Source organism: Micromys minutus (assembly GCF_963924665.1).
Source record: "Micromys minutus genome assembly, chromosome: 3".
Classification (NCBI taxonomy): Eukaryota; Metazoa; Chordata; class Mammalia; order Rodentia; family Muridae; genus Micromys; species Micromys minutus.
This window is the reverse complement of record NC_137972.1, coordinates 3,935,651-3,949,667: the sequence shown is the minus strand read 5'-3', so window position 1 is coordinate 3,949,667 and position 14,017 is coordinate 3,935,651. Positions and strand designations below refer to the sequence as shown.

Here is a 14,017-nt window from a genome sequence, read left to right as displayed (position 1 = left end):
TTTCTAAAACTAAAGTATGGTTTTACCCAGTCATAAAAGTTTTGAGTTCATAATCCCAACAGAATCCCTGCAAGGATGGCCCTATATCTCTTAGTAGTCTTAAACACTGTGATAGCTTCATGTCCTCAAGAAACACATATATTAAAATGGCCTCCAGCAAAAGCACAAACTTTAACCTGAGGTTTTTATCACTTACGTGAAGAATTTGCTGAGTTAGACAAAATATAATCTGGGTTAATTTAGACAGGAGAGTTAAAGAATCAGCTCATTCTTTACTAGGAAGTGCCTATATGCTAGAATCCCAACATGCAATGGGCACACAAAGATAAAACATATGGTCTAGCACTCTAGGATTCTATTGTCTAATAAAGGAATGACACATAAGCTATTTCAGTGCAACATAAGAAGCCATATAAAATAGTATAAGCCAATTAAAAATAGTATACTGGAAATACACAAAGTCACAATGGCCATTTTAAGGGACTGTGGAGATTCTTATAAACAAGGGAATCACATGTTAGCTGATTAATCAAACGAAAAATAGGAATACTGGTGATCCAAACAATAGGCAGAAATAACATGTGCATGTGTACAAACCAAACAGGCAAGATGATATTGTTTTAGATATAAAATTTCAAAACGCTAGAGGAAAGGGAGGGTGTTAAGGACCACATTAGACGTGTTCAGAGATGCTGACAGTGTGTGCTCTCACTGTCGATATCAGGGACTAGATTTACAAGTAAGAGACTGGCATTCCTCTGAAGCAGTCTGTACAGTGAATGACATTAGCTCAAGCAAACAGCACAGGAGAAATCAGTAACAACATAACCATGAGACAAAGCCATACCACAGGAATCTACAGCTGCTTCTAAATGGTACAGGAGAAGCCTTGTTAGGCCTTTCCTACCTCCGGGTCCTATTATTATTATGTGTCAGTTCCAAATGTTTAGCTTACTTTAAAGTCAATAGAGCTTATGAAAAATACAGATTAGTCTACTGCAGCTATCAAATAGGGTCAATTATAATAAACACATTTAAAATAAATGTACTCATTACAGAAACAAATGACAAGTCTCTCATCTTTTAACACTTCAAAGCAGAATACCACATCTAAGTGCTTCTGACTGATTTGTTACCTCTGAAAGACATCTGCTTTGTACCAAAATGAATATGCTTAACTTACCAGATTACATTAAAACGCATTTTTTAATTTTCACACAGCCAGGAGTCTTTTCTTCTTTGCTGATTTTTTTCAATCTGTACTGTCGGATCTCTCTCACCAATGTATAAAAAGCATCCTCCACTCTCTGCATTGTAAAACACAACTTCTTTAAAGTCTGTTTCATTTGGAAGAGTAATTTACTGGGATAGCCATGTGTACGACCTTTGGAATTATGAGCTTTACAGTTGAGAATGTTTTTTTAAAAGCAGACATCAGACTGAATTAAATTGAGGATGCAGCATTAAAACATGAGCTAGAACCTGGTTTGTTCTCTAAAGTGTTTACATTTTTTGGAATTAAGAGTTTAGATGAAAAGCCTAACTATATGTGTATGTTTCTCAATACAATAATTAATTTGATGGACTGCAGTTAGGAAAGGTTCAGACTTTCCTTGGATAAAGGGAAGACCTATGATTGCCATACGCCACTGATGCCCATCTTTTACCCAATGAGAAGCAGAGTGAAAGGCGTATTAGAAACATGAGGCCTTGTTAAAACCAAACCCAAAAAATCCATGTCCTAACCAACCTGAGTCCAGATACTCCTATAGGACCCCAGTTTCATCTTCAACTAGATGGTTTCTAGTCAATTTCTAAGTCCCCAGTCCATCTGAGATTGCTATCACAGTGAGTGAATGGGAAAGTACAATATTTAAATGAGGGGTAAAACAGGGGCCATTTGCCAGAAGAAGAAACCTTCATAAACCACTTGAAATATGTGAAGTAGGAGCAATACATGTGTCCTTATACAAGTTTCAAACAGCTTACAGAGCACTGTTCAGATGTTTTCTACTTTTGCTGTGTTTTATATGCATGCATGTTTTGCCTGCATGTATGTCTGTGCACCCTGTGCATACTTGGAGCCTTCAAAGGTCATAATGAGTCTGATCTCCTAAAACCGGAGTTAACAGTGGCTGTGAGCCACCATGTGGGTCCTGGAACCTAGATCCTCTGCAGAAACAGTGTTCTTAACTGCTGGGCCATCTCTCCAGCCACTCTAACGGATGTTCTGATTTACAATCATAAATAGCCTTTATTAAGAAAAAGGTTTTCAACTTTTTCAAAGAAAAAATTAGGCAACAACCTAAAAAGTGCAAAGTACTTATAACTATAGCGCCAAGTTCTTCTAAGAGCAATATCCAGAAACTTCACATATATGTAGTACAAATTTAGCTTCTGATATAATATGTGCCCATGATTCTAAAAAAAAAAAAAAAAAAAATCTTATGTAGTAAAATATGCTAGATTTCCTATTTAATTTAAAACTTATTTCATTTTAATAATATTTGCTTATGTAGGTAACTGATTTTTTTTTTATTTTCTACAATTGGTAAAATCAATGTTTCCTGTGAACCAAATATGATAAAATGCACCTAGCACCTACAAAGCTAATACACTAAAAACCTGAAACCAGGCAAAAGAATCAGGCTCTTGGCATTAAAAGCAATAAGCCAACAACTAAGGCTTAATTTTTGCATGTGGAGATCATTTGCAGCCTTTAACAGTTATGGAAAAGATAGCTTAGTTATTTAGGGCATATTATGTTGTATAAATCTCTAAAGTATACTAGGAACTCAATCAGTGAAGTTTAGTAATTTACCTCTATTTCATAAAATTTAGTTTCAGCAAAAAAGGCATTTAAATAATATGATTCCATATTAAAGTATATACTTCTAGCAAACATTGTGTGCCATCCAGTGAAAACAATTTTTAAAGTATTTTTTATTACTTTCAAATTATTTTTCCATAGTTTTAATTACTTTGTAATAATAAAAATTATTACACCCCCAGAAAAATCTTTTAAAAAAAATAGTGTGTGTGTGAGTGTGTGTGAGTGAGTGTGTGTGTGTACAGGTGCCTATGGTAATCTGGAGGTGGAGTAACTGGTGAGTGCCAGCTATGGAGGTGGGAACCAAGCCAGGTCCTCTGCAAGAGCAACCAGCACTCTAACCCCTGAGCCACCTCTCTAGCATCCCAACCCAATTTTATTTTAATAAAATCAATTTAATACACTACTTACCCTACCAAGGAAAAAAAACATTTTCAACTTTTAAAAATCAATAAATGTTGGCATTTTAAACAAAACCCCTATTTGTATGAATGTACTAGTTCTTAGTAATTTTATCATTTATTCTCAAGACAAATTTAGTCTCAAGACATTTACTTATTAATTTATTTTTGTATCACAAATGGTCATATGATATAAAATAAGTTATTTAAGACAAATGGCTTGCAAATTATTTAAAATGTAAAATATGACTGGTCAACTTATATTTCATAAATAATTATTCTTTACTTAATTTGAAAGCCAATGAAAAACTTTTCCAAATATTCACACATTCCTTTCTAGAAAGAGACAAACCAGGCAACAGCTCATATTTCCTTAAAAATCTTAAAGAATGTAAATATTCCTTCTTTTTGAAAAAAAGTTCAATGTCACTGTGAAGGTCAATGTGCTAATGAAGGAAGGGAGGAGAAAGAGGGTCTTTGTCCTCTAATTTAACAGAAGCAAAGTTTGATTTTAACATACTTCTAAATCAGTTTGATGTGTCTGCTGCTTTAGTGAAAGCATCCCCATCACCAACTCCAGACTGTGTGATTGTTGTTTCCAGCAATGCAGAGAGAGAATTGGAAGCCAATAATTAAAGAGACAACACCATCACCAGGAATTTAGCATTAGGAGCTCAGTAGCCAAGAAAATTAAAACCAAGAAATATTTACTACTGAAAAACTTTCTTTCTTAGCTTTATTAATATAAAATTTAAATTTATCTAAAGAAGTTATTTACCACATTTTGCAGTGATTTCTTGAAAACAAACTTCAAAGTTGCACAGATATCAGGAGAGTGAGAACACTGTTGCCCTACCACCAACACCAGCTCTTACTTTTAAATACCATGTAAGCTACATCATTACAGTGTGGAATATTGATTTATTATTGCAAACTTTGAATTAATTTTTAAAGATAGGCAATTATGACTACTTGCTTAACCTCTAAGGACACAGTGATCTATCTTTGAGGATATGACATACCATCACATTTGAACACTTTCAAAGGACACTTAGTAAACTCTAAGAGCAAATTAATGTATCTACATATAATCAACAATATCCAAGTTTAAGTATATAATTCCTTTTTTAAACAAAGAAATTTGACAATGTTTTCAACTCAAAACTGAGACTATGGGAACAGAGCACTCCTGTAGAGACCTGGAAACAAATAATATTCTCTATTTGTTCTCAGTAAGACTATAATTTAGTAAGTATTTTATTACTGTTGAATCTGTAAAACTTTCAGAAATCTGTCAAGGAGATAAGATATACATGCAGCATCAACTATGACTCTATGCAGATGTAACAACACAACACCAGCTTTCTAAAGGGAGGGGTGGAGAAACCAGCCACATTCTCAGTACCAACCTCGGGGTCCCGATTTTCTCACAAGGAAGCTACCAAACTATAACCCATCTCAAGTGCAACTAATGTGCAACACAGCAAGTGTCCAAAAACTGTCAACTTTAACTCATAAAGTTCAAGACACTCATTTCATAGCACCTGAGGCTTTAAAAATTGTTTTGCTTCATGAAATAGCTTTATGATGCCTTCTATCAACTAATTTCATATATCTAGAAAGTAACTAGAAACCAAAACATCACCAGTATTAGATGATTTTTACGTTTGAAAACACACACACACGATTAATCATTATATAGTGGCAAGGTAATATGCATTTTAAAATTAGCAAGAAATGTACTGATAAAAATGCATATTCTATAACCTACAGCTTAAAAATAGAATATGACTTCTTATACAAGTTTTGTTTTAAAATGGTAGAAATCATCCTGTGGTTTTAGGCTGAAGGCCTTGTGCATCTACTAGAGCCCCGTCAGTCGCCGTCTGGAGGTTGAGACTAACACATTACAAGCTACAGGCCAGACCCGGGCAGGGCCAACTGCGCTGTGTAAGCTGACAGTTCTCATTTTCAAGGCTTTCTGGGGAAGATAAAGTGTAAGACACCACATTGCTCTCTGGGCCTCTGTAGAAAACACTTGCCATGCTCTGACTTGTATCACAGAACTTCTGGGTGAATGCTCAGTTCCTACTACCATAAATAGAAGTCTTTTGGTTCTTTTGTTAAGCTGATGAAAAACAACAAAAACTCAAGCAGACAAAATACATTAAGAACAGGTATACATAGCTAAAATAACAAATAAGCAAATAAAAGACAGTAGCAAAATACTCCCCAAAAGGAGCTTCAAATCTTCACAAAAATTGGAGGTAAAATTTATTAAAATGTACCTCAGATATTATAAATTACCAAAATAATTTGAGTAACTCTTTAGAATCTTCCAAAATTTTATATTAAATTAAATTTAAGAACTATTAATGACTTTTCAAAGCAAATTTCTAAATAAAACAAGTCCAGTGAAAAGTGAGCATCCAAGTCATAGTTAGGCAACATATTGTATAAAACAGATCCATAAAATACAAATAAATCAAGACGGGCTAAGCACTGCTTATGAAGTTTCTGTTTGTTTTACCTGTATACGTGTTAGACAACTCACATCATCTACAATCCAAACTTAAGCTCGTCTGTTTCTATACCATATGCCTTTAAACTAACAAAGTGAACTTGGCCTGACAGCACATGCCTGCAGTTCCAGCACATGGAAGGTAGAGGCAGAGTTCAAGGCCAGCCTCTACTACACAGTAAGTTTAAGATTTGCCTGGGCTGTCAATGTCAAAATACCCAAAACCAAACACAAATGAAAAAAGCAAACACTTTTTTAAATTTCTAAATTTTTTGTGTGTCACAAACTCTATTTAAGCCAGAAAGCTATTTTAAAAGGAAAGTAGGCAATGTTCTAATCAATGATGAACCATAGTATACCAGAGCATTGATGCCAAACACAAGTAATAAATTAAATGTAGCATTTAAGGCTCTTACCAAATGAGAAATAGGAGCGACAGAGAGGATAACCTAGAGACTCCTTTCACTCAAACTGTGGCCCAACTCTCAGATCAGCACCATCCAACAGTGCAAAGGATGTATAATCATGGGCTTCAACACAAACAGAAAATCTGGATTTTGACTTTAATAAGGTCAATTGATTTGTGTGCATATTCAAGTCTGTGTTTACAACCTAGTCTCTGGCTTTTTCTTTTCCCCGTGAAATGTCAACTACAATGTTCACTAGTATGAAAGGTACCTTTACATGTTTAAACAATGGAAGGAGTAAAGTGTTAATGGTAAAATCTATATAATATGTCTTCAATAAAATTCCTTACACTGATTTCATAAGAAGTCTTAGGGAAAATTACAGATATTATATTTTCTGGGCTGTTTCTAAATAAAATCAGTAAGATCTGCAAATAGAACATAGAAACAAACCTCTTCCTGTCTTTGGAATGTGGGACGGACTTGAATAAATGGACCTCTACCATGACGCCAGGTGATGTACACCAGTCTTCATACACTAGGTCTACAGAGAACAGACTGGAACTCAGGAAATACCCATGTGACAGTCTAACTACTGAAACTCACTTCTTAAGAATATCTAGTCGTTTTCTAAATATTCCCTTATATTAATCACAACTTTCTCCCTAAAGAATAGATCCTTAAAGACTTTCTGTCAAAATATAATTCTTCAAATACAAAAAAAAACAAATCCTTAAAACTGCTTCTAACAGGAAACTCAAACTATATTCCACTGTTCTGTCGTTATCATTTCAGTGGGAAATTTTTCTCACATTTCTTGAATCCTAAATGTAAAATGTACTCTAGGCAGAAGAAACAATTTCAATATGAAAAGAAAACAATATACCAAGCACAATGAAGTATACCTGTCCTCGCAGCACCTGCAAGACAGACTTAAGAGACTGAGAGTTCAACCCCACGCTGGGCTACACAGAGAGATTAATTAAATCCCCACGATCCAGATGGGGGCAGGGAGAGGGAGAATCCAAGGTAATAACATGGTTCTTGGATAAAAAAAACATTTTACTGTCCACTCAAGTGAAGACAGTTGCCAAATACACATTGTTTTATTTTCTGTTAGGATAAGAGAAAGACTGGAGAATCACATTTAACAATTAACATGTAACAAGAGCTATGGTAGCATGTATACCGCAATGATGCCATTAGGAAATGGAGATCAGTGGTGACCACCATCTGTCTCATCTACCCACTGTGCTCACCTGTCTTGTCTTTGCTGAGGTCTCAATGAATGGAATCCCGTAACTCCTTGCTAACTCCTGAGCCTGTTTCGTGTCTACTGTTCTAGAAGGCAAATCACACTTATTTCCTACTAGGACCATAGGCACATCTTCAGAGTCCTTTACTCTTTTAATTTGTTCTCTGGGGAAGAAACAAATTGAAACAGAGGCATAAGTAACACAAAAATACTTCAAACTTTGCCCTTAACTTTGTCTTACAAGCATCACTGAATGTTTTTTTATATGAATCCTAGTTTCTACCAAATTTTCCTCACTTCTCTTATTTTTCCTCTAAGATAAAAATCTTACATATCTGCTTGTTCGTATGCATATTTAAAGAAATATACCGAAGTTTCCATTCAAAATGTTTAAGATTATCTTAGAAACAAGATACATACTTAATGTGTATGTCTACAATTGAAAATATCTTCATCCGGTGGATATGGTGGTTCACACCTTCAATCCCACCCAGCATTAGGGAGGCAGAGGCGGAAGGAGCTCTGTGAATTCCAGGCCAGTTTGGTCTACACAGTGAGTTCCTGGCAAGCCAAAGCTACATAGTAAAACCCTATCTCAAGGAAAAAAATGTGTTTGGTTTTACCCAAACATGAAATCATCGTAAGTGACATTTCAGAGACTCTTCCCTACCATCTGTGGGTAAATATTCTGAGAGTCTTGACTGAGTGACTGAAACTGAGGATAGTACCCAACTCTTCATACTATTTTCTCCTCTATGTACACGTCAATAACAGTCTGACACTTGACAACAGAGTAGGAAAGAGTAAAACAAAAATTATAATATGTAATAAAAGACTCCAAACTTAGGAATCCTTTATCATTTGAAATTCCCATTTCACATTTTCATACTTAGATGAGGTGATCATGAGAGAAACATTACACAACAAGCTATGGGAAGGGGCTCCTACACGTCTCACACAAAGACAATCATTAAAGACTGGTTTTAGTTTTAATTTTTAACCATGTTTATGTGTGTCTGTGTATAGGTATATGCATGTGAATTCAAGTGCCAGTGGACACCAAAGGTCTTAACTTCTCTGGAGTTATACTTACATGTGCTTAGGAGATGCCTGACATGGATACTGGGAATTAACTTTGGTCTTATGGAAAAGCAACATAGTCAATAATTGCTGAGCCATTTCTCCAGCCCTGAAGTCAGGTTTTTTTTGTTGTTGTTGTTGTTGTTTGTTTGTTTTGTTTTTTTATTTAAGAGCAACACTAAAGGGAATACAATGTGTATTCTGTTCAAAATCCTTTTTATGTTTTGTTATCAATGTAATGTGTAAATAAATTCTAATTTGGGGAAAAAATTCATTCCTCCACAGTTTCTGTGAATATCCAAGATGCTGGCTGGAAGGACCATATCCCCAGGTCTTCTATCAACAAAGTTCACCTGGACATATCTACAGAAAAGTATTCCCCCAATGACTTCATCCTAAACCCAGGCAACTATTCTTAATGAAGATGCTACACTAAACAAGGCTAACACACAGTTATGAGGCACAGCCAGGAAGGGGGATAATTGCTTAATAAGCAGTTCAGTGAACACTGTAAAACTACCAAGGAAAGAATACAAAATACATTTCATGTAATGATTAAGTAATCTTATGTACATTTCTCAGACTCTTAAAGCCAGTAATTGTTCTAATTCTTCAACCTCTTACAACCATGTAAACATATTTAAAAAAATAATAATAACCAACCCACTTAAGGCTACTGCTTATCCAACCAATGGAATTCTGTAATAAAATATAATTATTTTTAAGACCATTGGAGTGGCACCATCTCAAACCTTCTTTTTGTGTTTCTGTTTCTGGTTAGTACTTCTAGGTATCTAACAAAGTAAAAACCTTTCTTTTCTAGTGCAGGATAGGTTAGAGTACAAAGGCCCTGGCATCCAGCACCTTTGCTATCTATACAAACAGGGACAAGTTATGCAACTGCTGTAACCCTAAGGGATGCGTTTGTAAAACAGGAATTCTGCATACTTGACACAAATGTTTTCCAATTTGAATAGATCATGCAGGCATAACAATTAGCAAAGAAAAAGTGTAAGCTATCATTACTTCACATGCCAACTTTCATATTCAACTTAAACCCACCTATAATGGTGAATATCTTCAAATGATTTAGTATTATTTATGGCAAATACACAAAGAAAGCCCTCCCCAGTTCTCATGTACTGGTCCCTCATTGCACTGTACTCCTCTTGACCTGCTGTGTCGAGAATATCCAAGAGACAGGTTTCTCCATCAATTACTACTTGTTTCCTGTAGGAGTCCTGAGAAGGTAGAAACAATCTGGATTATTACAGTGCATCTTTTAGAAGGTGTATATAAACAATTCAGCAATAGACGGCCCCATTCAAAATAGGCAAAGCAAGTCAGATATTCTCCAAAGCAGACAAGTGGTCAATAAGCACTTGAAGAGATCATTAAGAGAGCTGCAAATCAAAAACATCAGACATCATTAAACACCCATTAGGATGGTTACTGGCAAGCACCTTGAGAAGCAGAGGTGGACAAATCTCTGAGTTCAAGGCCAGCATGGTCTATATAGCAAATTCCAGGCTAGCCAAGTCTACATAGTGAGACCTTGTCTTAATGCACCTTTGGCCAAAGAAACAAAAACAAAACAAAACAAAAAACAGGAAACAACACTGAGTATTAGAAGGGATGTGGAAAAACTAATTGCTAGGCAGTGCTGCTAAGAATGCTAAATGGTACAGGCACCACAGAAAAGCAGTTTATCATTGAAAGTTAATGTAGGATTACTGTATGGTCCAGCAACTCAATTCCTACACACACATACACAGAAATGAAAGCAGGAACTCTGTAGTTAAAACATAGAAACAAACTAAGTGTATACTGAATCACAAATGAATTATCAAAATTATGTAAATCAATCAAGTATCATTCAATCATAAGGAGGGATAATAGTCTGAAAACATGCTACAAAATAGATGAGTCTTGAATACATATAAGTCACATAAATCAGACACCAAACCTTTTATTATTTCATATATAACAGACACCTAGAATAGGAAAACTCAAGAGACAAAAGTGAGGTTCCCCTATGGACTAAGAAAGAGACAATTAGAACTGTTAGTTTGGTACAGAACAAAAAGTTCTAAATGCAAACAATGCTAATGTTCACACAACACTGTGACTATATTAATGCCGCTAAACCACACACTTAAAGATTCCAGGAGAGATGGCTTGGCCGTTAAAGGTCAGGCTTACAACAAACCAAACAAAACCAAACAAAACGAAGCCAGGGACAAACTTTAATTTACACACACACTATGTGAAGATTAAAACTTGTAATTATACAGATTAGATTAAGAATGTATAAAATATTAATACTACAAAAATAGCTCTCACAGCTCTTATTCATGATGACTCAGATGTCAGATCAACTAATTTATAAATAATAAGCTCAGATCATCAGGCTTGATGGCTAGTGCCTTTACCTGAACCATCTCACCAGCCCGAAGGGTTCACATCCTTAAGAGAGGTAATTTCAGAGATTCAGCTCTTGCTTGTCTCTCTTTTGCACTGATGCTAAATATATTTTTTGTTTAGCTTTTGCTTTTACTTTCTGAATTCATTTTCTAGATGCTGAGAATTAAACCCAGAGCCTCACACCCGCTAAGCATATGGTCTACCCCTGAGCTATGATTATAGCTCACACTCTGGTCTCTTCTGCTTCCTAAGTAACAGCATGACAGGTGCCCCTGTACCTACCAACTTACAAAACTTTCAAATCTCATCTGACAGTACACACATAAAATAAGAGATGGTTCTGTGACGAACATTCACTCATTCAAACGAGGGAGGCACTGGGAAAGCTGTCTCCCTCTGCTCCTTCCTGATGTATACCGACTGACAGCACAATCGTGAGCCACGCACAGTTGTCATAAAGAGTAATCCACAGCCTATTTATAAACAATGCTGCTAACTGCAAACAATGGGTTTGTGTTAAAAATGTAGTCACTGTGAAGTTATTTAACTACAGTCAGTAGCCTCAAAAACATGCAGTTTCTGTGCTACATAAAGGCAGGGCAACTTGACAAAAACTAAGGGTCAAAAATGCTAAATAACAAATTGTGATCTGGAAAGAAACCATAGGTCTGAAAAGAAAGCAAAAGGCAGGCAGAACAAAATGTGGCATTTAGGGCTGAAGAGACACTCAGCAGGTAAAGGTACCTGTCACTAAATCTGTCAACCTGAGACTAGTCCCAAGATTCCACATAGTGGAAGGAGAGAACACTCACAATTTGTTATTTAACTACTTCATACACCAAAGTATGCACACTTGTACACACACAGAAATTAATAAATTAACTTAAAATGATATGTGTACACTAAATATTTTGTTCCAATTTCATGTTATTGACAAAAAATAGGGGAAAACAAAACAAAAGTCTGTATCAATGTAGCATCTAAAACCCCAAGAGGTTTTAACAAAAAGCTTAACACACTTCCACAATGGCCACTTGCCCGTTGTTTTATATGTCCCAAGAACTAGCTTTTACACACTAAAATGATTCTGAAGTCAGTAACTCCAAGTCCCCAAAGATAATGTGGCAAAGACCCATGTAGCCCTTACAGAAAAATCTGCCAATTCCTGTGAGTAAGCTAGTAAAATAACTTCATAGGTTTAAAGTATTCTGAAAACAAATGTATTACCTTTATTAAAAATAATCATATTATCAAGGTACATATTATCAAAATTCAACCAATCTAAAAGCAGATTAGACAAGGAAACTAGTTAATGATGGGACAAAGAAAAGCACCAATATTTCACGTTTTAAGTTAGTGTTATTTCCAGCCTTGGAAGAAGCACAACAAATAGTAACTTACTACTATTCTCAGGAAATTAGGACAAAATAAAGTCATTTAAACTCACCAAAAACAATAAAAGAATGAATAAAGTTATTCCATGTAGGGGAATTATCCCCAACAAAAGTGACTTTTTTCCATGTGTGAAGTAGTATAAAACTTCTAAATAAAATGTACTCTGCTAGCAAGAAGGCATTGCAGGTAGAATGAAATAATTTCTGGTGATAAAATGAGGCATATTCCTTTCAGAAAGCAATTCTGTATTTATTTAAAGTAATACAAATAAATGTTCATAGCCTTTGACACAATCCCATTTATGATGATTTTAAGGAAGTAACAGTTTAGTTAAAAATGACAAGTTATACACTAACAAGGTATCTTAAAAGGTCTTTAAAATTTTACATAGGTATGCAATAACAACTCACAATATCACACCATCTGTCTATTCTCAAAATATACCATAAATCCAGGCACCCACCACCACCAATACCCCATCAGTCACCCCTAGAACACCTGAAGATACTGACTGAGACACTGAGTCCACGGCTGTCTAGTCTCAGGCAGGCACTGGTGTGCTTCCTGGACTCCCAGAATTTGTTTTCTTCAAGGAAGCAGAGGATTGTTCTTTAAATGTTGATCATATCATCTGCTTAATCTCTCGATTCTATTTCTCTTCTATCTTAAAAACAAAGCCCGAAGAACGTTCCTTCTCCAACACTTCCATCATTTACTTTGGAACATGTATTTTAACTGTGTATTTATTTAAGCTCATGCCTGCCCACCCCTACCAGGTTTTGAACTGAAAACTATCAGTGCTAAGTTTTAAAGAGTGCAGGAATCAATAATTATCTGTTGAATGGATGAATCTATTTAATATAAATACAAGCAAATACAAAAAAATAAATGTAATTTTAATTACAATTATGTTAATGTAAACACAACAGAATTTTTAAAAGAATGTGCCAACTTCTCCTAAATATTCTGTACTAAAGACACCGCTCATCTGAAATGAAACCACAGAAAACTATTGCTTTTACTTTTATTCATTTTATTAGTTTGCAAAGTTTTTTTTAAATTAGCAGTTCAGCTTTAAATATTTCTCAGTGTTTTAAGTGTCTTCTAAAGTTAAGTATAAGCTTAAGATAAATTTTTAAAAGATGTCATAAGTTTTAATAAGGTAAGTCATTTTTAATTACAAAATGCTAACAAATTTAATATATGGTACTTTCATTCAAATCATATAATGCTGGCACAGTCAGGATAATATACACTATCTTAGAACATTTATGATATAAAAAGAATAAGATTGAGAAAGCTTAGGTTTTTCAAGTATTTTAAGATGTTTAAGTATCTTAAATTTTAGACAATGAAGAATGACATCAATTGAGGTACAACTGTTAAAATATGACAAAACTGCCCAACTTTGAGTAAGAGATCTGTAATCCTGGGAGGGAGGAGACCAGTCTGAGCTATTATATACTGAGTTTAATACTAGTCTAGGCTACCTGGGAAAACTCAGTATTTAAAAAAAAAACAAAAACAAAAAAGTTGGTGTACACAAGCTATGCATTTCCCAAGCAACACTGCAAACACACCCATTCATCACTAGCAGAGATTCTGTGTTTGTATTTTGAAAAAATGTTTCCATATAGTAAAAATGGTTGTGGTTTTATAAGGATTAATACTACTTTTTGAATCCTCATACTTCTATGTCTTGAT

General features: G+C 34.9%; 1 protein-coding gene across 2 annotated transcripts in view; it reads right to left on the bottom strand.

The window, feature by feature from the left end:
• Positions 1-14,017, bottom strand: part of KRAS (KRAS proto-oncogene, GTPase) — a 31,488-nt gene that overhangs the window by 7,392 nt on the left and 10,079 nt on the right. Inside the window, exons 3-5 of one of the 2 annotated variants that reach the window (XM_080913927.1) lie at positions 9,557-9,735; positions 7,419-7,578; positions 1,184-1,307 (exon numbers count right to left, since the gene is read on the bottom strand). In XM_080913927.1, the coding sequence (XP_080770053.1) occupies positions 1,188-1,307; positions 7,419-7,578; positions 9,557-9,735 (459 nt within the window). In that variant the 3' untranslated portion in view covers positions 1,184-1,187. The remainder of the gene's footprint in view (positions 1-1,183; positions 1,308-7,418; positions 7,579-9,556; positions 9,736-14,017) is intronic. The other variant, XM_080913928.1, reaches the window with a different exon arrangement.